At 46.3% G+C, this 21,766-nt stretch overlaps 6 protein-coding genes across 6 annotated transcripts; 3 read left to right on the top strand and 3 right to left on the bottom strand.

Moving 5' to 3' along the window:
* Positions 1-240: 240 nt before the first annotated feature.
* On the bottom strand, positions 241-2,583 carry LOC4817327 (RUS1 family protein C16orf58 homolog). Its single transcript, XM_001356865.4, has 4 exons — positions 2,077-2,583; positions 1,221-2,011; positions 821-1,154; positions 241-764 (listed from the first exon to the last, which is right to left on the bottom strand). Exons 1-4 carry the CDS (start codon positions 2,141-2,143, stop codon positions 703-705), a joined length of 1,254 nt encoding a protein of 417 aa, XP_001356901.1. The 5' UTR covers positions 2,144-2,583; the 3' UTR covers positions 241-702.
* A 186-nt stretch (positions 2,584-2,769) lies between these two features.
* On the top strand, positions 2,770-7,293 carry LOC4817326 (protein SERAC1). Its single transcript, XM_001356864.4, has 4 exons — positions 2,770-3,169; positions 4,594-5,140; positions 5,210-5,918; positions 5,982-7,293. Exons 1-4 carry the CDS (start codon positions 3,090-3,092, stop codon positions 7,046-7,048), a joined length of 2,403 nt encoding a protein of 800 aa, XP_001356900.2. The 5' UTR covers positions 2,770-3,089; the 3' UTR covers positions 7,049-7,293.
* On the bottom strand, positions 7,091-8,290 carry LOC4817133 (protein TIPIN homolog). The gene has a single exon (XM_001356863.4). It carries the CDS (start codon positions 8,197-8,199, stop codon positions 7,294-7,296), a length of 906 nt encoding a protein of 301 aa, XP_001356899.3. The 5' UTR covers positions 8,200-8,290; the 3' UTR covers positions 7,091-7,293.
* A 221-nt stretch (positions 8,291-8,511) lies between these two features.
* On the top strand, positions 8,512-15,881 carry msl-1 (male-specific lethal 1). Its single transcript, XM_033379851.1, has 3 exons — positions 8,512-10,039; positions 10,070-11,179; positions 11,246-15,881. Exons 1-3 carry the CDS (start codon positions 8,945-8,947, stop codon positions 14,369-14,371), a joined length of 5,331 nt encoding a protein of 1,776 aa, XP_033235742.1. The 5' UTR covers positions 8,512-8,944; the 3' UTR covers positions 14,372-15,881.
* Positions 15,806-21,732, bottom strand: LOC4817340 (hydroxylysine kinase). Its single transcript, XM_001356860.4, has 4 exons — positions 21,492-21,732; positions 19,899-20,250; positions 16,814-16,938; positions 15,806-16,743 (listed from the first exon to the last, which is right to left on the bottom strand). Exons 2-4 carry the CDS (start codon positions 20,228-20,230, stop codon positions 15,923-15,925), a joined length of 1,278 nt encoding a protein of 425 aa, XP_001356896.2. The 5' UTR covers positions 20,231-20,250; positions 21,492-21,732; the 3' UTR covers positions 15,806-15,922.
* tos (Exonuclease tos) lies at positions 17,034-19,438 on the top strand. The gene is made up of 2 exons (XM_001356861.4): positions 17,034-17,973; positions 18,037-19,438. The coding sequence occupies exons 1-2, from the start codon at positions 17,170-17,172 to the stop codon at positions 19,360-19,362; spliced, it is 2,130 nt and encodes a 709-aa protein (XP_001356897.2). The 5' UTR covers positions 17,034-17,169; the 3' UTR covers positions 19,363-19,438.
* Positions 21,733-21,766: the final 34 nt, after the last annotated feature.

The following is a 21,766-nucleotide window of genomic DNA, read 5'->3' as shown; positions in this document are numbered from 1 at the left end:
GATATTGAATTTAAAGCAATTTCTTAAAATTTTCAATTTATTCAATTCTTTTGTTAAAATCATTTGCGTGTTGAGATGTTCATTTGCATTAATATGCAAGCATTATTATAAGCTAAAATGGACGCCAACTTATCCAATAGATATTCGAAGCTAAAAATTAACAAAATATTGCTTATTTAGCGTAAAAAAAGTTTTAAAACTTTGTACACTTTTTTGAGGGGAATGCATTTGAAGAGCGGGTTTTCGTTGTGCAGCAGGTTTCTTGATTATCTAAAAAAGTACAGTAGGCACTCGAAATATCGAAATACATACAATATGTTTTTACAAAATACATTTTTGTCGAGTGTTGTTTCTTTACCAGCTTTTTTCAGTAACATCTAATAATTGAAATTAGCGTAATAAATTCATGGGAGAAAGCGAACAAATATCCTATCAAAATATCGGTTACAAAACATTACTTTGTGCCAAGGCTGAGTTAATTGGAAGATGTTCATGTGCGAACGAGTTTCACGAAGCTAAAATCTATGTAAATATCAGTAGCACTTAGTTAATATCAATGTTTTCGTCTGTTTTGTTTGCTTCTTGTTTTGTGGTTTACTTGACCATGTGAGATATGTGAGAATGATAATGATTTTCGAATAAAATCAAATGTTTTAAAGCGAGCAACGTAGTAAAAAGTCAAGCAACGGATCCTCTGGGATCCTACACTTTCCAGTCCAAGCGGAACTCGTCTACCAGCAGCAAATGTTGATGGACCAGCCAACCTACATAAGTAGAATAAGTATAATGCCTATATTGTAAGAATGTCTTTTAGACATACCCTCTTTTTGTGCTAGACCTACGAACTCCTGCCATTTGCTTTGTATATCCCAGTACTTTTCCTTGATCTGATTCCTGTCCTGCAGATAGGATACAGCAAAGAAATACGCCTTGAGCACATCCTGCTGGCGCGTTTCGAAATGCAGATAGACGCCTAAGTATTTTTTACTCTCGGCTATGATGAAATGCTCATGGGGATCAAAGGAGGAGACAATGTTTTCGATGCTGCTGCTAGTCTTGTACTCGTCAATCAGATTCTTTACACTCAGTCCGAGCCGTACGTTGAGAGAAACAGACACAGTTTGTCCCAGCGTCACCCGCTCCATGGCATTGACCTAAAAGTTAGCAGATGTAGAAGCCCCTTCGCTTTATACATATATCGGAAGACATGCGACACTCACCTGCTGTGGAGTTAGCATCCGCGACGACCGAAAGTACTCTTCCAGTGCAATTAGGTACCGCGATTCGTTGAATGTGCGCAGGCACACCGAACGTACCGCCTTGAGATTCGCATAGAGATGAAGGGCGACAACGACATAGAAGACCGTATAGAGTACCGCCTGGCTTTTGATCAGCGTCAACAGATATAGACCCACGAAAGAGGCCACCAGATTGACGCACGTCTCCTGCGAACTGTCCTTGGAAGCAACATCAGCCAGGTTCCCTCTCACCGCATGATGTTGGGTCAGAGCTGACCGCGTGGCACCGCCAGCCACACCCACAATTGCCTTGAGCATGGTGGAACCGCATAGGATTTGGGTACTAAGATGGGGATATTTGGGAAGCACATAGATTTCGATGCCCATGGCTAGATCGTTGAGGAAATCGGCGCGCAGACGCCATTTCTTAGAGTCCACGTCCAGTTGGCAGCCCTTCCACCAGGCGAATAATATTCTCCCGACATGACCGCAGCCCTCTTTCATTATCCAGGTAACTGTGGCCGAGTAGGCATTGATGTTCTCACTGCCCACGCCAATGCCCTTGAGTATGGCATGTGTGCATAGCGTTCCACAGATGGTGCTGCAGAAGGCCTGCACCGTATCCCAGATCTGGTAGGCTGCATAGTCCTCACTGACGCTGTCTGGATAGCCTTTGGGCAAGAAGATTTTCTGCAGCACCCGAAAGAGCAGGAACTTTTCTTGAATGACCAGCTTATCGCCACGTAGCGGCACACGAACAATGTTGCTCTGATCTGCGGGGAGATATAGTGGAGTGGGCAAGGGCCTTTTGCGGACTTTGATCGATATTAATGCTTACCTGCTGGCGTCACATACAGTATTTCCTCACCCTTGGTGCCGTACTGCTCTCGAAAATGGATTTTCATCTTGGCCGACACTCTGGCAGCCGGGGGGCTACGGGTTATTTTGTATTTGGGGTCAACGTTGTCGCCAAAGGCAGAGTTTTATTGCTTTTTGAGGTTTTCGTTTCCCTCCAAGTTGTTTATGCCAGGCCCAACCGCCACGCCAACACCCACCCCCACCCACCTGGCCGTGCCACCACCCACAGCTATTTATGTCTTTCTGTCTGCCTGTGTCTCCTTTCAGCCTGCCTGAAAAGCCATGGAAATCCGATCCAAAACCAAAGCGTGAAACGATTTCTGAACGCAGCAATACAAAGCGAAGTTTAGGGCATTATATAAACAAGTAAATCTAGCTACTTTAATTAAAAACCTGGCTAAAACCGTTGCTAAACAAACAGCTTATCAAAAGAAGATACAATAAGCGTTTGGCGAGTGTTGGAAAACGGAAATATCTTATGACACTACACTGAACTACCTCTCTTACCTGAAAGACACAGAAATCAAGAGACAAAAATTTCCAGGTTATCATTATTTTTGCCAAAACGGTTCTTTTCAGCCGTTCAAGCAGTTTAGATTAACTAAGTATTACATGCTTGTCTTTCAGATATGTATAGAAATTAAGTCTAGTGTCATACAATCAGCTGCTGCTGCCAGACCTATCGGTACTCTTCCGATAGGTTCGCTGAAGCCTTTATAAAGAAATTACGCGCACATTTAGCCAGCAAAACAGCCAACAAACCAAGCAAGCAACAACAAAACAAAACAGTCTCAAGTGACAGCAACTAAATAAAAGCAAGCCGCCCTAGTGATATTTTGTGGGCGTGAACTGATATAATCATCTAAATTTAAAGTGTGAACAATAGTGTAAACGCTTTCAAAGCAAAAAGAAGCAACACATTAATTGTTATTGTGTGTTTTCGACCACCAAAACTACAACACAACTAAACTTCGGAGGGCCAGAGACCAGGCAATGTCATTGGAGGATCTCAAAACAACTCTGCGACGTTATCCGAAGCTTGTGGGCCTGGGTGGAGTTGGTATTTTGACCACGTAAGTGAATCACATCACGCCACCTTATATCAAACGCCCAAACGAAAGTAGTCCACCCGCGTTCAGCAGATGCTACAGGTCCCATGGCAAAAATAGTTTTAAATCACACAAAGACCCAGTGAGAACTTTATACAAGGTTGCTTAGATTCAGGGGGCTCGTCCTCATACACGTTTTATGAAAAGTGGCCCCACATGCCCCTGAATATATCGTACGATTTCTATGTATAATATATGCGCACACGCTTCTACATAATATATATCTTGAACATCAACAACAACAACAAGTTGATATTTTCCGCATTCTACACTATTGCGCACCTGTGACGTCATTTGTTTACAACTGCTAATTACAGTTCACAAAAGCAAATTATTCATTCAAATCCAGTTGATGTTGTTGTTAGGACAGGACATTATATGAGATCAGCGCCAACAATTTTTGGGCAGGCAAACTATAAAAATGTCTAATCAATGGAAGAATAGTTGTCTTACAAAGATAGAAAGGCTAATTTAGTTAGTAACTAATTAACTATTTACTTCATTTGACAGGATAAACTTAAACCTTAAAGAGAACTTGTTCTCGTTTTCACTTTATACAAATATACCAGATATGGCACTGATAACAATAGTCTTTTTCATATTCCCCCTTTTAATATAATTCAAATTATACTGAAAATCCAACATCCAAAAAACAAACTCCTTATAACATAGCCCCATTCATTAGAGTATTCAATATTAGCTTAATATCACACCGCTTCTGATTTTCTCTACTGCCAAACAAGATCAAAACAGAACGTACGATTTTGTATAAATGAGATAGCAATATTGGTGAAGTTGTTGTTAGTGCTTTTTGTTTACCCGCTTATTACTCATTTGGCATTCTTCCTCTTTGGCTCTGCCTTCTCTTTCTTTGCCTTTAACAGCTGTTCAAGGCCTCCACCATTCGCACACACACGCATACACAGATAACCGAAAAACTAACATGGCGCCATAAATGTGCGCAGTTTTTTTAAAATCTGCGAACCCCCCCGCGAATTTGATAGTTTTTGTTGTTGTTGTTTATGGTTTAACCATAGTTGTTTTTGTTGATTAGAAATTGTGCCGCTGCTGCGGCGCGTGTGGACGGGACTTGTTTTTGCCATGAATCTGACGTGCCCACTTTTCGGTGGATTTGTTTTTGTTGTTGATCTTGCACTTATCTAATAACAAAATAGTTGGCAGATAATAGTATTTTTGTTGTTGTTTGACTTCGGAGGAAAATGTGCAATGAGAAAAACAAAAGATAGATACAGATAGAATAGAGAATATACATAGATAGGTATGTATGTATGGTAAAGGTAGATTGAAATAGAAAGTTGCGACTAGTTTCTAATTTGATCAATATTATATGGCGATAATCATTCAAATACTCTTTTTGTTTCTTTTAGTGCTGGATTCTTACTGTACGGTAGTCCCCAAGCTCGTCATTTCTTTGGTCAATATGTGGACAAGAAGGCACCCGAGTCGGACAAGCGTCGCGCCGAGTACATCTATATAAAGTATCACATCTACAGGGAGTCCATGCGCAAGATGCAACAGAAGCAGGAGGATGAAAAGAAATGGATCAGCGTTATCATCAATCCTCTTGGCAAATGGTGGAAGACGGCCAAGCATTCGGTGGCCTGGCGTCTGCTCAATATTGCCCAGACTGGCAGCCAGCCCGAGCGTTTGAAGGCAGTCCAGCAATTGGTCTGCATGGATCACTTGAAGGATTGGGACTTTCGACATTTGGCACAGATCTGTGATGCTCGCACAGCCGTCTCCCTGGCGCGCTGTGGTGCCGACACACGCTGGTTTATGCCCGTGCATCGTCGTGGCTGCATTAAGAATCCCAAAATGCTGCTTTCGGAGCTGCATGGAATGCTGGCCCGACTCCGTCCCATGGGCTGTGTGCAGCATTTCTTCAGCAAATACTTTCCCGATCAGGATCCCATTGTAAGCGACCGAACAGAAGAAATGAATGAAGAATATATCTCAAACTATTATATCTCTTTATTTTGGCAGGAGGACATACACGAATATCTGAATCAGGAGCAAACGATTGTGTTGGCCACAGCCGACACGGACTTGCTGAAGGAGATCATCTCTTTTCTGCATCACATCACGAAAGATCCCGACGTTTCGGCTAAAATTATCAAAGATGGTGGCCTGGTGCATCTCATGGAATTGCGCAAGATCTTCTGCGATGACAACGAGACCCTGTCCACATTGTGCAAAGTTCTGGCCAACATGTCCGTGGTGCCCGATGTCGTGGAGCACTTCTTTACCTCTGGCTGGGTGGGTACTCTAGCCGAATGGCAACAGTGCGCCGATCTCAGGCTGCAAGTGGTCTCCGCCAAGACAATGGCCAATCTGGACCATGATGATCCCAACCAGTGCACATATCCACCCAATGTGTATCCCCTGCATCCCAGAGTGCGTACCCGTCGCAAGCCCAAGGCAGATATTGTCTTTGTCCATGGGTTGCTGGGCGGCGTATTCATCACATGGCGTCAGCGCGATAGGAAGCCCACAGAGCTGGGTCTGTACGGCAAGAATGCCTTCTATACGAGCGAATCGGATGATGTTTTCCTAGTGGGCGAACAGAAGCGTGTCAATGGCACCAAGCAAAAGAAGGCGCAGGGAATGCCTCTTGTTCCAACACAAAATGCAGGAGACAACAATCAAGAGCAAAACAAAGCCAATGGCCAGCCCAAAGTGGAAGGTTTTAAAGGTAAAGAAATGCGGCAACTCGTTTTGAGATCACAATCATTAACGCCTAACCTAAACCTTACAGATCCAGTTTTAAAGGCCATAAAAAAGGTGGAGGAAGATCCCGTCATGATCAGCGATGCCGCCACAAAGGAATTCGTGGAGACCCTACGCAATCAGCCCGAACTGGACTCGGATTGGGAGGTGGTCCATCCGGATATACCTTTGGATGCAAATATGAACTGCGAGGGCAAGTTCAGTATGTCCGGGAACGAGTGGCGTAATCAGGAGAACAACGAGGAGTACACAAACTGCTGGCCCATGGAATGGCTGCCCGATGATTATCCCGACTCGAGGATCATTGGCATTGACTACACATCGGCTGTGACCGAATGGTCGGCGAATTTCACCAAGTATTGTCCCTGCGAGAAGGGTCAGGGTCATATCGATGTGAGGGCCAGCACCCTTCTGGAGCGCATTGCTGTCTCTGATGTGGGCAATGAGCGTCCCATTGTGTGGATAGGTCATTCCATGGGCGGACTGCTCACCAAGCTGATGCTTTTGAAATCCATAGACTCGCACGAGCCCAAGGTTCAACAGATTGCCAAGAACACCAAGGGAATCGTATTCCTGGGTACGCCTCACCGCGGCTCATCGATTGCCAAATGGCAGCAGCATATACAAATGATCCTCTCCCCCTCGATTGAGGTCAAAGAGATGGAGGAAAATGCACCCAAGCTCCTGGAGATGCATCGACGTTTCATGGGCTGCCTGAACACTGCCCTGCGCCATTGCAAGGTAATGAGCGTGGCCGAGGGATCACCGACAATGCTTACCACATTTAAGTTTCCCCTGCGCATTGTCACCGAGGAGTCATCTCGCATAAATTTCGGCGACTTTTATCTGCTCAAAGATGACCATCTCAGTCTGTCCAAGCCCATCTACAGGCAGTCCTTCCTTTATCAGCGTCTCCTGCATGTCATTCGGGAGGCTGTTAAAGAGCGTCAGCCCGACACAAAGGACCAGAACGAAATGCCACAGACCTCACCAAACCAGGAAGTAATTCTAATGAATATTGTGGCTGCCCTGCTGAAGGGTGCCAAGGGACTGTTTGAGTATCTGCCCCGCGTCGCTGTGCGATTCAACACTTAGGCGAGCTCCCATTCCTCCCACATACGCCTGTACCTCGACTGCTTTGTATTCAATAAGTGTTTAGTTTATTCACACCATAGTATATAGTTTTACAAGTATTCTTCATACATGAGGCTCTACAAATCCATCCCTATCATGACTTGGAGGAGCTTCTGCTCTTTGTACATACGCACATATTGTAGCTTTCTTACAAACGAATCCTAATTTATTTTCTTCAATAAAAATGCTTAAGTTTTACACGTAAATTATGATTCCAGCTCTTGCTGCTGTTGTTTCTTGGCCAGTAGCCGCTCCTGTGCCAGCCTTCGATTCTCTGCTATACGCGCCATTTGATCCGCCGATAGCTTCTTTGTCGCTGGCGTTGGAGGCTGTGAAGGCGGCAAAGGCTGACCATAATCACTCATATCGTGCGCATCTATAGGAGCACCATCTCTATCGAAGGTCGGACCATTCACCGTCGAATAGGGAGTGGACACAACTGCATGGCGGGAGAAGGAAGGCGTAACCAAAGTACTTGTGCTCGTGCTGGATAACTTGGATCTCTGATACGTGGCTGCTGGTGTGTGTGGTGCCAGCTTAGACATGGCTATCTGTTCGCCCAACAAAGCATCGAACTCGTCAAAAGGTTCATCGGCTGCATCATCGTTGTGCTCCTCCTGGCCATCGTCGACAGCGTCCCCTTCCTGCATGCGCAAATCCTCCAGTTGTCCCAGACGATATCGTGACATGTGCACCTGAAGGGGCTTCTTCTTACCCAGACGCTCTATGTTGTTGAGAACATCGTCGAATGTGTAGGTGGGGTACATGCGATGACCCCAGTGCTGCAGCCGCCGCAAAACCTCATCCAGATCAGATTTTTCATGGCCCTTGCCCTTCAGTTTGACATCCTTGAAGTAATTCTCGATGGTGTGAATGCCGCGTGGGCCACGCAGGGTGTCCACTGTGAGACGCGGCCTTGGATTGCGCACAGCACGCTTCTTGGGCTCCACTTTGACTCCAGCATCAGGATTTCCATCTGCATTTTCATTGTTCTCATCGTCGTCGGCAAATAGTTTCTCCCCCTCGCCATCGCTGGGCAATTGGTCGTTGTCCGCGCACACGTTGTCGTTGAACAAGTCATCAACCCCATCGTCGCCGAATAGAGAAGCCATGGACAGTACCGGTATGCCGCAAGGACTCGTGGAAAATCAACCACTTTCAGCACAACAAAGATATTTGCCGCCATTTTCTGCTTCTTCGCCAGTGGCATTCGCACCTGGCGCTTACACAAGAGACAGAGCTGCCACCTTTTCTAAAAAACCACACGTATTTTCTTCTTAGTTTCGCATTACATAACTAGTTCCCTGCCATGCGAAAATAATAAGTAACAATATAAACAATTAATTAAATTACTTTCAAGGGGTATAAAAGTGGAAAAACCACTTTCCCGGCGTTTCGTTTCTGGCAGTTGGCAGCGTGGCATATATATAGCAACCCTGCCTTTGGGCTGGCCTGGCAACACCGCGCAAACGCCATACTTCAAGGCATTTTTCGGGCGAAGTTTCATAAATTTCCGCATAATTGTGAAAAACGCGATGAAAAACATGTAAAGCGTGACGAAAACAAGTAACCCAACTATCCAGCCAAATGGTGTCTCCACGTGCAATATTGGGGCAACGTAAAATACATTAAAACTGACGCCAAAAACGTTTTTCTGGGGAAAAGCGATGTGATTGGGAGAGAAACAAGAACAAAAAAAATTAAGTGTGGTGGAAATCAAGATTTACGCATTCTACTGTATCAGCTGCGGCGCTGTCACGGTGTGGCGTGGTGTGGCGGGCGACGATAAAGCAATCAAAACAAAAAATCCAAACTATGAACTTCGCATAGAATTTGTCAGGAGCGCTCACACACGAAATGGACAAGCGATTCAAATGGCCACTCAACCAGAAGGCCAACTACTCGGATCCACCCTACCATCATACGTCGCGTGGCGGCGGTGGCGGCGGCGGTGGTGGTGGTGGTGGTGGCGGCGGTGATAGAGACTATTACTACCAGAAAAAACATCCGCACTCGCATGCCCACAAGAATTACTCACGCCCGCAACATGGCTATAGCTATCAGAAGCCCAATACGGGTAGCAGCTACTACAAGCCCCCGCCACCGCCGTCAGCAGAACCATCTCTGCCCAGGGTCGGAGGCGGCGCCATGGCGCCGCCCGCCTCGGGCAACTCTTCGGGCTCGGATGTGGTCACCCTCATCGTGGAGAACAACAATCTGAAGCGTATGATTATGCTTCATCTGAATCTGATGCAGGAGCAGACGGACAGCCTGGCGGCCAAGGAGAAGGAACTGGACGGTCAAACGGACAAGCTGAACGCCGTACTCTCGCAGAACCAAGACCTGAAGCTGGTCAATGTCCACCTGGAGGCCACCATCGAGGAGCTACGCAAGCAGCTAAGGAAAAAGAACAGGAGGGGGGGCCCCGACGACGACGACAACAATGACGATGACGATCATCAACTGCCACCTGCCATGCAGGAGAAGATTGTGTGCAATGCGGAAACACAAACGGAGTTGGTAGCGCATCATCTGGCACAGCCGGAGCCGGCTTATCCTTATCTACACCAGGCTAAAAGGCAGCCCAGGCTGGTAAGAGAGGAGCCCCAACATCCCCATCTAATGATTCAAAAACAGCAGGAGCAGGCCCCTCTAATGAGTGTGGAGCAGCAGCAGCCCCCTCTTCGGAGGCAGGAGCTGCAGCAGCCCACTCAAACGATTGAGGAGCCACAGCCCCGTCTTGTGAGGCAGGAGCCGCAGCCGCGTCTTATGAGAGAGGAGCCACAGACCAGGATGGTGAGGGAAGAACTGCAAACTAGACTTGTAAAGGACATTCAGCAGCAGCAGTCTAGACTTGCAAGAGAGCAGCAGCAGCCCAGACTTATAAGAGAGGAACAGCAACAGCAACTGCAGCCCACTCTTATAAGAGAGGAAAAGCAGCAGCAACAGCAGCCCGCACTTATAAGAGAGGAACAGCAGCAACAACAGCAGCCCACACTTATCAGAGAGGAGGAGCAGCAGCAGCAGCCTTGGCCTGTGAGGGAGGAACAGCAGCAGCAGCCCAAGCCTATAAGGGAACAGCAGCAGCAGGAGCATCAGCAGGCGGAGGAAAATCAACCGCCACAGCATCGTCAGCAGCAGCAGGCGGAGGAAAATCAACCGCCACAGCATCGTCAGCAGCAGCATCATCATCTCCATCAGTCTCCGCACAAAAGCTCTTCCAAAGCGACTCTTGTTACCTCCGTCACGAATCTGCCGCCGACAATCAGCACTCCGCCCGTGGAGAGCAAAGCGAGAGGGGAATACAATGGCAAGAAGGTTAGCACCATGTTTCTTCATCGGGTTAACCAGGACTCCAGCCTCACATCCTCAGCCCAGCATCACATCCCATCACATAGCCAGCCGGAGAAGGAGAAGCAGCCGGAAGTGGAAAAGCAGGTGATCGAAACAAAGGAGGAGGAGCTGCAGAAGGTTATGGAAACCGAGGAGCTGGCAGAACTGCCGCAGTCCATCGAAAGGGAGCAGGTGTTGGAACAGCAAGTGGAGACCCAACCCCAGGTGATGGAAACGGAGGTGGTGGAGCAGCAGCAGGTCATCGAAACGGAGACGGTGGAACAGCAGCAGGACATCGAAACGGAGGAGGTTGCAATGGATCAGATGAACCAAATGGAGGAGGTGGTTATTGCTGAAGAAAACACCATTTTCCATTATGCCCTACAGCCGGATGGAATGATACTTCTTGAAGCCGAGGAGGAAATGGGCGTGGAAACCGTAGAGGAGATTGTACAGACCACAGTGTATAATGGCCATATCGAGGATCGACAATGCTTCGAAAACGAACAGGAGGAGGATGATGATGATGGTGATGACGACGATGATGATGATGATGAAGAGAGCGACGATGAGAGCGAAAGCGGAAGTGAAGATGAGGACGTGGACGAGGAAAGCGAGGACAATGATGAGGGGGAGCGGGAGCATATCCAGCCTCCACCCTCAAAAACTGATGTTAACAATTTAGATGCCTTGCGCCCAAATGAAGGCGACGACAGTTGTTGGCAGACAGTCCCTCCGATGTCACATGCCAATCATCAGGTAAGTCTCTTTGGCGTTTTATCTGTGTGTGGTAACAGATTCAAGGAATCGCAATCTTTTCTTCAGATACACGCCATGGAAAGTCCGGAGCATAAGAGCATGGCGCCATCAGCCCATTCAACACCCAATCACCAGCACATTACGCAGCGTTACCCACAAAAGGAGCCATCAGAAACGCGTCAGCTTCTTGAAGTGGAGGAGGACAGCCAGCAGCCGAAACTTGTCATCGCAGAGCCCTTGGAAATGGATGCTGGGGAAATGGAAGTGCAGACTGTCGAAGTAGAGACTCTCGAAGTGGAGACACTGGAGACAGGTGTGGGTGTGGAATTGGGAGTGGGCATGGGCATAGAGACGGTGGAAGTACAGACTGTGGAAGTTCACACGGAGGAGACCGTTGTAGAGCAAGCCGGCATGGAAATTGAAATCAAAACAGAGGAGGTCACAACCACGACAATCAGCAAGCATGTCCTGCCCAAAACATCTGCTAGCAATCCTCAGGCTCCCGCTCCTGTTGCTACTCCTGTTCCTGCTCTGCCCAAGGCTAACCGCTCCGCTGTCGTGGAACCTAAACACAAGACCAATTCTGCTATCGTTGAAGTTCCAACTAAGGAAGAGTCTGTTATAGTACCAGCTCCAGTCAAGGAAGAATCTGTTTTAGCAGAAGCTGCTGTGCCTACGGAAAAGTCTACTGTTTTAGCAGAAGCTGCTGTGCCTACGGAAAAGTCTACTGTTGAAGCCGCAGATGCACCCAAGGAACTGTCTGTTGTTGAAGCGACTTCATCCATGGAAAAATCCACTATTGAAGAAACGACTGTACCGAAGGAAAAACCCACTGTTTTAGCCACTTCATCAAACGAAAAGTCCACTGCTGAGGAAACGTCTGCTCCCAAGGAAAAGTCTACTATTGAAGCGACTGTACCCACGGTAAAGTCCGTTTCTGTAGGAGCTGAACCCAAGGATAAGTCCGCTGTTGTATCGGCTCTATCAAAGGAAAAGTCTGTTGTTGTAGAAGCTCCACCGAAAGCAAATTGCAGTGTCGAAGTATCTTCGAGCAAGGAAAAGCCCACTGTCGTGGTGGCCCCGCTCAAGGAAAAGTCGGTTGTTGTAGAAGCTCCTCCAACCAAGGCAAACTCCGCTGTTGTAGCATCTCCAACAAAGGCGAACTCCACGGTCGCAGCAGTTCCACCCAAGGAAAAGCCAGCTGTGGTAGACGCTCTTTCAACAAAACCAAATTCTTCTTTGGTTGAAAAAGACACCAAGGTAAACCGTTCTAAATCTAAGGAAGAGTCATCCGATAAGAAGGTGGACAGGGCAACAAAGGAGGCGACGGGGACTAAACTGATTCTCAAAGTGCCGGCGGGTCATTCATCTCGTGTTGGAGGCCATGCCAAGGCAAACTCCACTGCGGTGACGGCTTTTCACAAGGAGAAGTCCACTATTGTGGCGGCGGGAACCCTCTGTCTGCCTACGACAAAGACCCAGGCTGCTGTTGCAGAGACTCAAACCAAGGAGAAGTCTTCTGTAGCAGCTGTACCAAAGGAAAATTCCGTTTTGGCAGGAGCTTTACCCAAGGAAAAATCCCTGGTCGAAACTCTGCAGAAGGAAAAATCCGTTGAGAAGACTAAGCACAAGGGAAACGCTGCAGCTCCCGCACCAGTGGCTGGTCTTCTCAAGGCCAAGGCCTCTGAACCGGAGAAACCGGAGGCAGCGAAAATAGAAGTAGCAGCAGAAGAGGATCTTCCCGCTCGATTTGAAGCTCTAAATAGTGTAAAATCTGCTGCCGTGGTCCAACCAGAGTTCAAAAAGAAAAAGAAGAAACGGAGTAAGAGCAAGAGCAAGAGCAAGAGTCCCTCAAAGAGCGAATCAATACAGCACGATAAGAAGATGCCACACGTGGCCAATCATCAGTCATTGCCCAAGAAACGCCCCCACAACCTCATACAAGACATAGAAGGAGACAAGGCAGAGCTCTCTGAAGCGGGGGCACCGCCAATGAAGAAACAAAAACGTCTGCAGGTGAAGCTCAAGCAGCATGGACTCTCCAATGACAGGAAATTCCATGATTCCTCCTTCCTGAAGAACAACAACAAATTGGACAAGGAGAAGGAGGTGGCCCGTTTGGAGGAGGAAATGCGTCGCAAACTTCAGGAGCATCTGAAAAAGGAGCAGAGGCGACTGAGTCAACAGCCGGTGGTGCTGCTCAAGAAACCCCCCAAGGATAACAGCTCCAACACAAGTTTGATCTATCCCCCGATAGCGCATGCATCAACTTCAATGTCACCCACACCACCCTCATCACCATTATCACCAGCGTCTGAAACGACGCCACCAGGAACGCCGTCAACGACGCCACCGCCCTCGACCGCAAATCTGATAGTAGACACCTCCGAAGAGACGGAAACAAAGGCAGACGATAAATCGATGATAGTAATTGCGGCACCCCTGACACCCCAGTCGATGAGCAGCAACAGCAGCAGCAGCACAACTTCTAGCACCGGCGCCAGCGCATCCCGAACGATCGTCCAAAACTATGCTCACAAATCCACATCCAGATATCGCACTGTCCTGTTTCCGTATACGACACGCTCTTGGGAGGATCAGGAGTTCCATCGCGATAACGAGTTCTTCGATGAGGAAGCCGACGAACTGCTGTCGGATCATCCGAGCTTGGAGATACCCAAATGGCGGGATACACCCATACCGCCCAGCACCGACAACAAGGACATTGAGAGCCTGACGGATGAAGATTTTGTGAAGCGTCACGAAAAGTATGTAAAGGACGAGATCGAAAGGAAGCGCCGCGATGCCCGCTACATGAGGGAGCAGATGAGGAGCGAGGCTCTGCGGCAGCGCCACAATCAGGATGAGGTGTTGGTCAAACTCGATCCCCTGCCCACGTCCACCTTCTACCCCCTGCCCGAGGACATTGAAGGCGTACAAATTGTCACGGAAATACCTGTGCAGGCGTTCGGTGAAAATGTGGTCAACATGGAGGCGAGATCTGATTTCAGCCTGCCCTGGCTGGACTCGGTGAAAGCACTGACAGCCATTGCCCGGGCGAAGGCTGAGGCAGTGCCGGTGGCCACGTTAGCTAGCAAAAAGATACCTCTCACCGCAGCCGAATCCAGGCATCAGGAGATGAACTCTTCGTATGTGTTCCTCAAGCGGCGCAAGCGGCAAAGAAAGCGTTAGCTGGGCAGAGGACTCTTCGTGAGCTGAGAAGTAGCAGTGGCGTGCCAAAGGTGGATAATGGTGGCTTCATTAACCAATGACGTTGCCTATGTAATACACATTAATTATTATTCCTTAATTTTTTTTTGCGCTATTTTTAAATCTTATTTAGGTTATTGAAATATTAAGGAAAAACATTAGTTTTTAGGTTCTGGCCCTGCAATCTATGCCTCAAGGAATTCTAAAGAGTTTCCACGCTAGATTGTGTCTGCCCTCACGACGTAATCCTATATAATATTTTAATGATAGATGATTAATCCCATAAACAGTCGCTTAGTTTGATCGGGTTCCAACATCTCAGCTTTATCAACATTTCGCAAGTGATAAACCCACAGAAAGGACATGCTCTGGTCTCTAATTTTGGCATAAAAACAAAATGAAATTTTTAGACTTTTTAAATTTAAAAACCAATTTTTTTTCTTAGATCGTAATCGCAACAATTTTATCCCTGTATTTATATGTTTTATTGTGTGTGCGTCTGAGTGTTGATAAGAGCTTTTTTATACATTCAGGTATATCTCTGATTACTATCTTGATTATTATTGTAAATGTCTAATTTTGGCATAAAAACAAAATGACATTTATAGACTTTAAATTTTTAAACCAATTTTTTTTTCATAGATCATAATTGTAACAATTTTTTCCCTTTATTTATATGTTTTATTGTGTGTGCGTCTGTGTGCTCAGGTATATGTCTGATTATTATCTTTGACTTTTATTGTAAATTTATACGCCCCCCACTCCCCTCTTTTTTTTTACTTTTTTTTTTTGAGCGTGTGTAAAAATTGTGTTAAGCTTAAAGTTATCTTTAACGTATTGTTTTTTTACTTTATTAACTTCTTTTTAGTTAAAACAAAAAAAAAACACCTTAATATATACAAAAATAAATAAAACTTGATTTTCAAGCTGTAAAAAACATGTTTAAGCAACAACAAGTAGCGTCGCAGTCCCCACCATATATACCATTTGTTCAAGACGTCTTCTGTTTGATGAGTTTACCATTTGGCAACGAGATAAGAAAGGAAGAGGAGCATCAATAATCATGCCTACAGCTTGTGCAAAGCAGATCCCGCAGCGGCACTGCACTTTTGTACATTTCAGTAGGTGTTAAGCGAGAAAGGAGAGATATTTGTAATTATAGCGTTAAGTAGATGCCAGATCAATGGATATATATTTAGAATTAGATAGTCGCCAGGGGGAGGAACAAATTGTATATTGGCAGGAAGAACGAACTTTGTTCAAACATATTTTTACACGAATACGATCCAAAATGTAATTAGCGTTAATTAGTTCAATTCAACTGAAAATCGATTGGAAATATGTAATTGCCACGTCTCTAGAGAACCCAAAACTAACGAAACACCTAAATCTAAGCAATATGTACTACATACGATGTATTTGTATTTGTTTAACAAGTTTTATTGTAAAGATTATGATGATAATAATATATCGGATAAAAGTAATATTTAAAGCAAACATTTCTTATAATTGACACTTTTCTAATTTTGTAGTTTATTTATTGCTTTGCGTCAAGTACTGATGGCCTGTGGTCGACCACAGTTCGTCCACGGAGTCAAAACTATCCTTCCACAGCTTCTCGAGCAACTTCCAGCCCTCGTGTTGGGTAGACAGCAAGTAATCATTGGTGGGATGCAAGCTGTGCGTGTACAGGCCCAATACCAGGCTCTGGACGAGACGAGCAGCCACACAATACTTGAGATATCCCAGCTCTGTGCTACTGACTGGCTTTATGCTGGTATATCCTGCCAGGAAGATGCCACCGCTGGCCAGATCTTTCGCCTCCAGCGTCATGTAGGTCAAGGCAATGCCAATTTCGAAGAGAAGCGGCGACTTGCTCATGTCCCCAAAATCGATCACTCCCTTGATGTTGTGGTCCGTCTGATTTGGTGCCGTTTCGATCACAATATTCGACTCATTGAAGTCGCCATGGATTATCTGATGATCCAGGGTGGGCACCACACTCAATACCTTCGACTCGAAGGCATCGATCACCTCCTCACACAATGCTTTTCGCTCCTGATCCTTGACGGCGAACAGAAACTCTCTCACGGCCGGTACGTTCTGCAGCATCCATGTTGTTGTGTGGGTTTCATAGGCTTCGTGGGTGAAATCCTTCAGAGCTCGGTCCAATTTCGCCAAGTATTCGCCACTTTGAAACAGCAGATAGTTGGTGATTGGAACATCGCGGAATATTTGGCCGGGAAGGAACTCCAAGAGGCGCACCACATGGGCTGTGCCATTTAGCTTTTCCACCGAGTAATACTTTCCGCTGGCATTGGCAATAGGACGGGGACACTTTATTTGTTGTTTTGCTGCAGAACAAAGAAGAACAGATTATTCGTTTCAGTTGAATAAACATGTATAATGTAAATGAGTATTTACATAGATAAAGCATCACTTGATTCTGCGCATCCACAACGTCTTCTTTCTTAGAGTCCAACGAATTCATAATCTTCAGGATATAGCCATGGGGGCAGTGGGAGACAATCAGGGGATTCTTCACATTGCTAAATGGATAAAAACGGTTATAATTTGATTAGTTAGTGTGCCCCTGGTATAGTGCTGGAAAGTGATAGCAGAAAATCGGGGTGAATGGCAATGTAACATTTTACAATTGTACAACACTGGAGATATTTTGGCGGTAGAATAGTTCCACCGTGTGTTGTGTTTATTGCTTTGGTTTTTATTTAATTTGTGTTATCATTAAGCTAGCAAATTGACCTCCTGCATGCCTGACCATGGGTATTACCGGCCTGATACCATTTCTGGAGAGGGCATCGTCGAAGCTGCAACTGAAAGACATACGCGGTAGCACCGTCGCTGTGGACACTTATTGTTGGCTGCACAAAGGTGTCTTTAGTTGCGCGGAAAAGCTAGCCCGCGGCGAGGACTGCGATCAGTACGTGCAGTACTGTCTGAAATACATACAGATGCTACTCTCTTACGACATCAAACCAATTCTGGTATTCGATGGTCAGCATTTGCCGGCAAAGGCTTTGACCGAGAAGCGGCGGCGCGAGTCGCGACAACAGAGCAAGCAACGGGCAGCAGAACTCCTGCGCCTGGGTCGTGTGGAGGAGGCACGCTCCCAAATGCGTCGCTGTGTGGATGTTACCCACGAGATGGCCCTGAGACTGATACGCGAGTGCCGGAATCGCAATGTGGACTGCATTGTGGCGCCTTACGAGGCGGATGCCCAGATGGCCTGGCTCAACAAGGCCAACATCGCCCAGTACATAATCACCGAGGACTCCGACTTGACGTTGTTTGGCGCAAAGAAGATTATCTTCAAACTGGACCTAAATGGCTGCGGTCTGCTGGTGGAGGCGGACAAGCTCTACCTGGCAATGGGCTGCACGCAGGCGAAATATCATTTTGACAAGTTTCGACGCATGTGCATACTGTCGGGCTGTGATTACCTCGACTCACTACCGGGCATAGGTCTGGCCAAGGCTTGCAAGTTCATGCTGAAAACGGAACAGGACGACATGCGGATAGCATTGAAAAAGATTCCAAGCTACCTCAATATGAGCAAATTGGAGGTGAGTCAGATATCATGTGAGTTTCATTAAAAGATGAGTAAAATTTTCCATTGCTCTCTCTAGGTGGACGATGACTACATTGAGAACTTTATGAAAGCCGAGGCTACCTTCAAGCACATGTTCATCTACAATCCTCTGCAGCGTCGCATGGAGCGACTTTGCGCTCTTGAGGAATACGAGACAGATGAAAGCTACTGCAGCAATGCTGGCACTTTGCTGGAAGATAGCCATCTAGCTCTGCATTTAGCTCTAGGGAATTTGAATCCGTTTTCGCTCAAACGCCTGGATAGCTGGGAGCCCGGCAAAGCACTTTCTGCTCCCAAAAATACTAAACGTACCAAGCACAAAAGTATTTGGCTATCAAATGTATCATCTGTACAGAATCAAGGAAATGAACAGCCGGAAAAGGTGCAATCACCTTGTGCTTTGTTCTTCAAGAAGGTGGATTTTGTTGGTCCAACGATAGATGAGGAAATCAAGGCCAATGAGCGACTGGAGCAGGCTAAGCAAACGGAAGCGCAAGTCTTTTCCATGTACAGCTTCAAATCGAAGCGGAGAAGAAGTCCAAGCGGTAGTGGGTCTACGGATAGAGAACGCACACCGCCCCCATCGCCAGTACATACGAGAAGTCGTCACAATCCCTTTGCCAAGGAACGCACAGGACAGGATTCGCAGCTACGGTCCCCAGTTGTCTGTGAGAATAGTTCTTTGCTGCGTCTGCTAAGCCCAAAGAAATGCAATCCCGGCGGTGAAGGAGCGGAGGAGACGCGTGTGAGTTCCCTAAAGCGAAGCATCTTTGCCAAGGAGCAGGTGGAGGTGCGTAGTCGCTTTTTTGCCACTCAAGCGGAACAGACAACGCTGCGGCAGGAGCAGCCGAAAAAGGAGGAGTCGCCACAAGAGTTGGGATCAAGTGGCTCCAACAAGAAATTAAGACTGGAAACGAAAACGAATGCATTTACTGAGCCTACAGACATGGTACTCTCCGAAGAGGATGAAAAGCCATGTTTAAATGCATCTAGCAATAAAATGACGCCATCATCAGAAAGTGTTCAGCTTGAAGACAGCAAGGATATTCGTGTTAAATCCTTGGACATACTAGCGGGAGAGCTTCAGGAGCCGGCCTCTTCAGACACCATCAATTTGCTGTCTGATGACAGCTGCAGTTCGGAAGCAACGCTCCCCAGCAGCCAGGAAGCTGCCGTTCAACGCAACAATTTCTTTGTGTCCAGCAAACGACGCGTGGGCCTCACCAAGCCGACCAGCACCAGCACCACAACTGCCAAAAGGGGTTTGTCCAAGTCCAAGAACAGCAAACTGGGCACTTCCTCGAGTCCAAATCAAACCAAGCTCAGCATGTTCGGCTTCCAGAAGAGGCCTGTTCTTAAATAACGGCCATTCCTGTTCACCTTTGTGCACTTAGTTCTGTAAGTTAATCTAATTTATTAAAGTGAGCGAGCGACGACAACAGAGTGTGTAGTATGGTATGGCATGGTATCCCAATGAATCCATCAAGATAACAATGGGGATGGGATGCTGCTGGCAAGCAAGGTGACTGTGCCGCAGTACTGCGACGCGTCACAGTCAACTGCCGCGCCTAACAACTTTAATTAAATGGTTATAAATAGATGCTACACCAGCCCATGTCCCCACACTGACACGACCCCCCTTGACCTGAATCTCGCTCCAGTGTAAAAATTTTTTTTGTATTTATCAGTCGTGCAGCGGCTACTGCTCAACCAAGAGCCTCCTCTATATGTGCTATATGTGTGCTTAAATCGGCTAAGGAATGATTGATGATAGGCTTGTGTTTTTTTCCCGGTTAGATTTGACATGAGCCGTTCCATTGCCCCACTTTTTACCTTTTATATATTTTTCGCCGATAGATTTGTCACATTGGCGGCTACAGGAATGACATAAGAGCTTACCTGTCTTCATGGATCAGAAAGTTACGATCATCGTAGGCCAGAATCTCTTTCACTTCGCTCACTGTGATGCCATACAGTCGTCGCAAAAGGTTCTCCACATCTTCGGGCTCCACTTTTGGCCGTACATCAGAGCCAGGCTTTAGGACTGAGCTGTCTGTTTGGTCCTTGGCCTGGACACTGTCGTTGCCTTTAATACTACCACTACCACTACCATTGGAGGTCGGAGCAGCGTTGTTCTCCTTGTTGAGCTTTTCGGCCATATTATAGGCATGATTCAGTGTGTATGACTTTTTGGACATGTTCGTCAGCTCCACATTGTTCCACTGCTCCATTCTAGCGGGGTGGGTAGCTGCTGCTTTATCGGAGACGCAAAAAACAATAAGAAAACAATTGCGGATCAGTAAACGCAAACGAATGCGAAAATGTTTTCGGTTGCGCGTTCCAGAGCGGAATGAGAGATGTGTTGGGGTTTCAGTTTCGTTTCAATTGGAACGAGTTCGTTGCCGCAGCAGCGTCTTGTCTTCTTTATATCTTTTTAGCTAGACTTGCGCAAGTGTGCATCTGTGTGTCTCTGATTCTGTCTTGTCAGTGCAGCGGTGTGTGTGTGTGTGTCTGTGTGTTGTGCCACCCCGGGTGCCTGGGTGCCAGCGTTAATTTGGTTATTTGTACAATTTCTTAAAGCCTTCTCCCCCTGTTTACTCTTTGATTGCGGCAACACTAGATGGATGTATATTTGCCGAGTGCAGTGTCCGGGGGAGTGTCTTATCATCAGGGCAGATACTCCTCCCTCCCCCTCGTATCTGTTGCCGTTGCCCAACCAAAATTCAAGTCGTGATCGGTTTCTATTAAACCACTTAACGCTCTCTCCCAGAAAGTTGGGGCATATCAATTATATGTTTATCAATCAGATAGATGGACTTGAGATTACGTTAGATTAGTAAAACTAACAGGTAAATGCACAGGACAGGCCCCGAGTCTAAGGAAATAGTCGAAAAAGTTTAGGGGCCCTTGTTGGGGGGCCATAAATCTTGTGGAAACCACCTTATTAGCGAATTCTAAGTGTTCTAGAGCTGCAATTTTCTGTAGTTTTAGAACTATGACTAAGGATCGGTGTAACTGGTAAAGAAAGTCACAGTTGGATCGTTTAAGACAGCTGTTTCACTTGAAAAAAAAAGACTGATTCGCTGTATTCGGATTGGGATAATCGTGAGACAGCCACTAGTGAATGAAGAACTATGACTAAAATTCAATTCAATTGAATTTTGATAAATATTTTACAATATAAATGGAGTGGATAAGTGGCCTTGCCTCAATTAGAGTTTATTTACTCATGCGATGCAGCGTAATGAAAGTTACTAAGATTTTTCCACTGGTCAGGCGCCACACACAACACACACACTACACCATCAAGCAGTGCACAGACACACACCCACACCCGTAAAAAGAGCGCAAACACGCACACACAAACGCACATTCAGGGTAATTAAAAACCAAATATGCAAACATACAGACATACTTACAAAAATAATGAATGTAAATATGCACAGCTGACTGTCAATCAAATACATACGAAATAACTAATACAAGTATTACCTTTTGGTTGGCCTATAAACGCTTACACGACGACACCTGTCTCCCGCTCGAACGAATGGTCGACTAAACCTGAAATTGTAATGCAATGGATTGAAACCTCAAAGCGATGGCTCGCATTTAGGCCTATAGTTTTTGGTGTGAAGTGTCGCAGTGCGTCCAAGCGACTGTAACGTAACTAATTAGCAACTAAAACTCAATAAAATCATTTAACAACAACAACAAAAATTAAAACAACTAAAAACGAACACATTCAAAAATTCAAAGCAATGCATTAA

The sequence above is a fragment of the Drosophila pseudoobscura genome, chromosome 4, assembly GCF_009870125.1.
Source record: "Drosophila pseudoobscura strain MV-25-SWS-2005 chromosome 4, UCI_Dpse_MV25, whole genome shotgun sequence".
Classification (NCBI taxonomy): Eukaryota; Metazoa; Arthropoda; class Insecta; order Diptera; family Drosophilidae; genus Drosophila; species Drosophila pseudoobscura.
The sequence above is the reverse complement of the archived record's forward strand: the minus strand, read 5'-3'. Positions and strand labels throughout refer to the sequence as shown.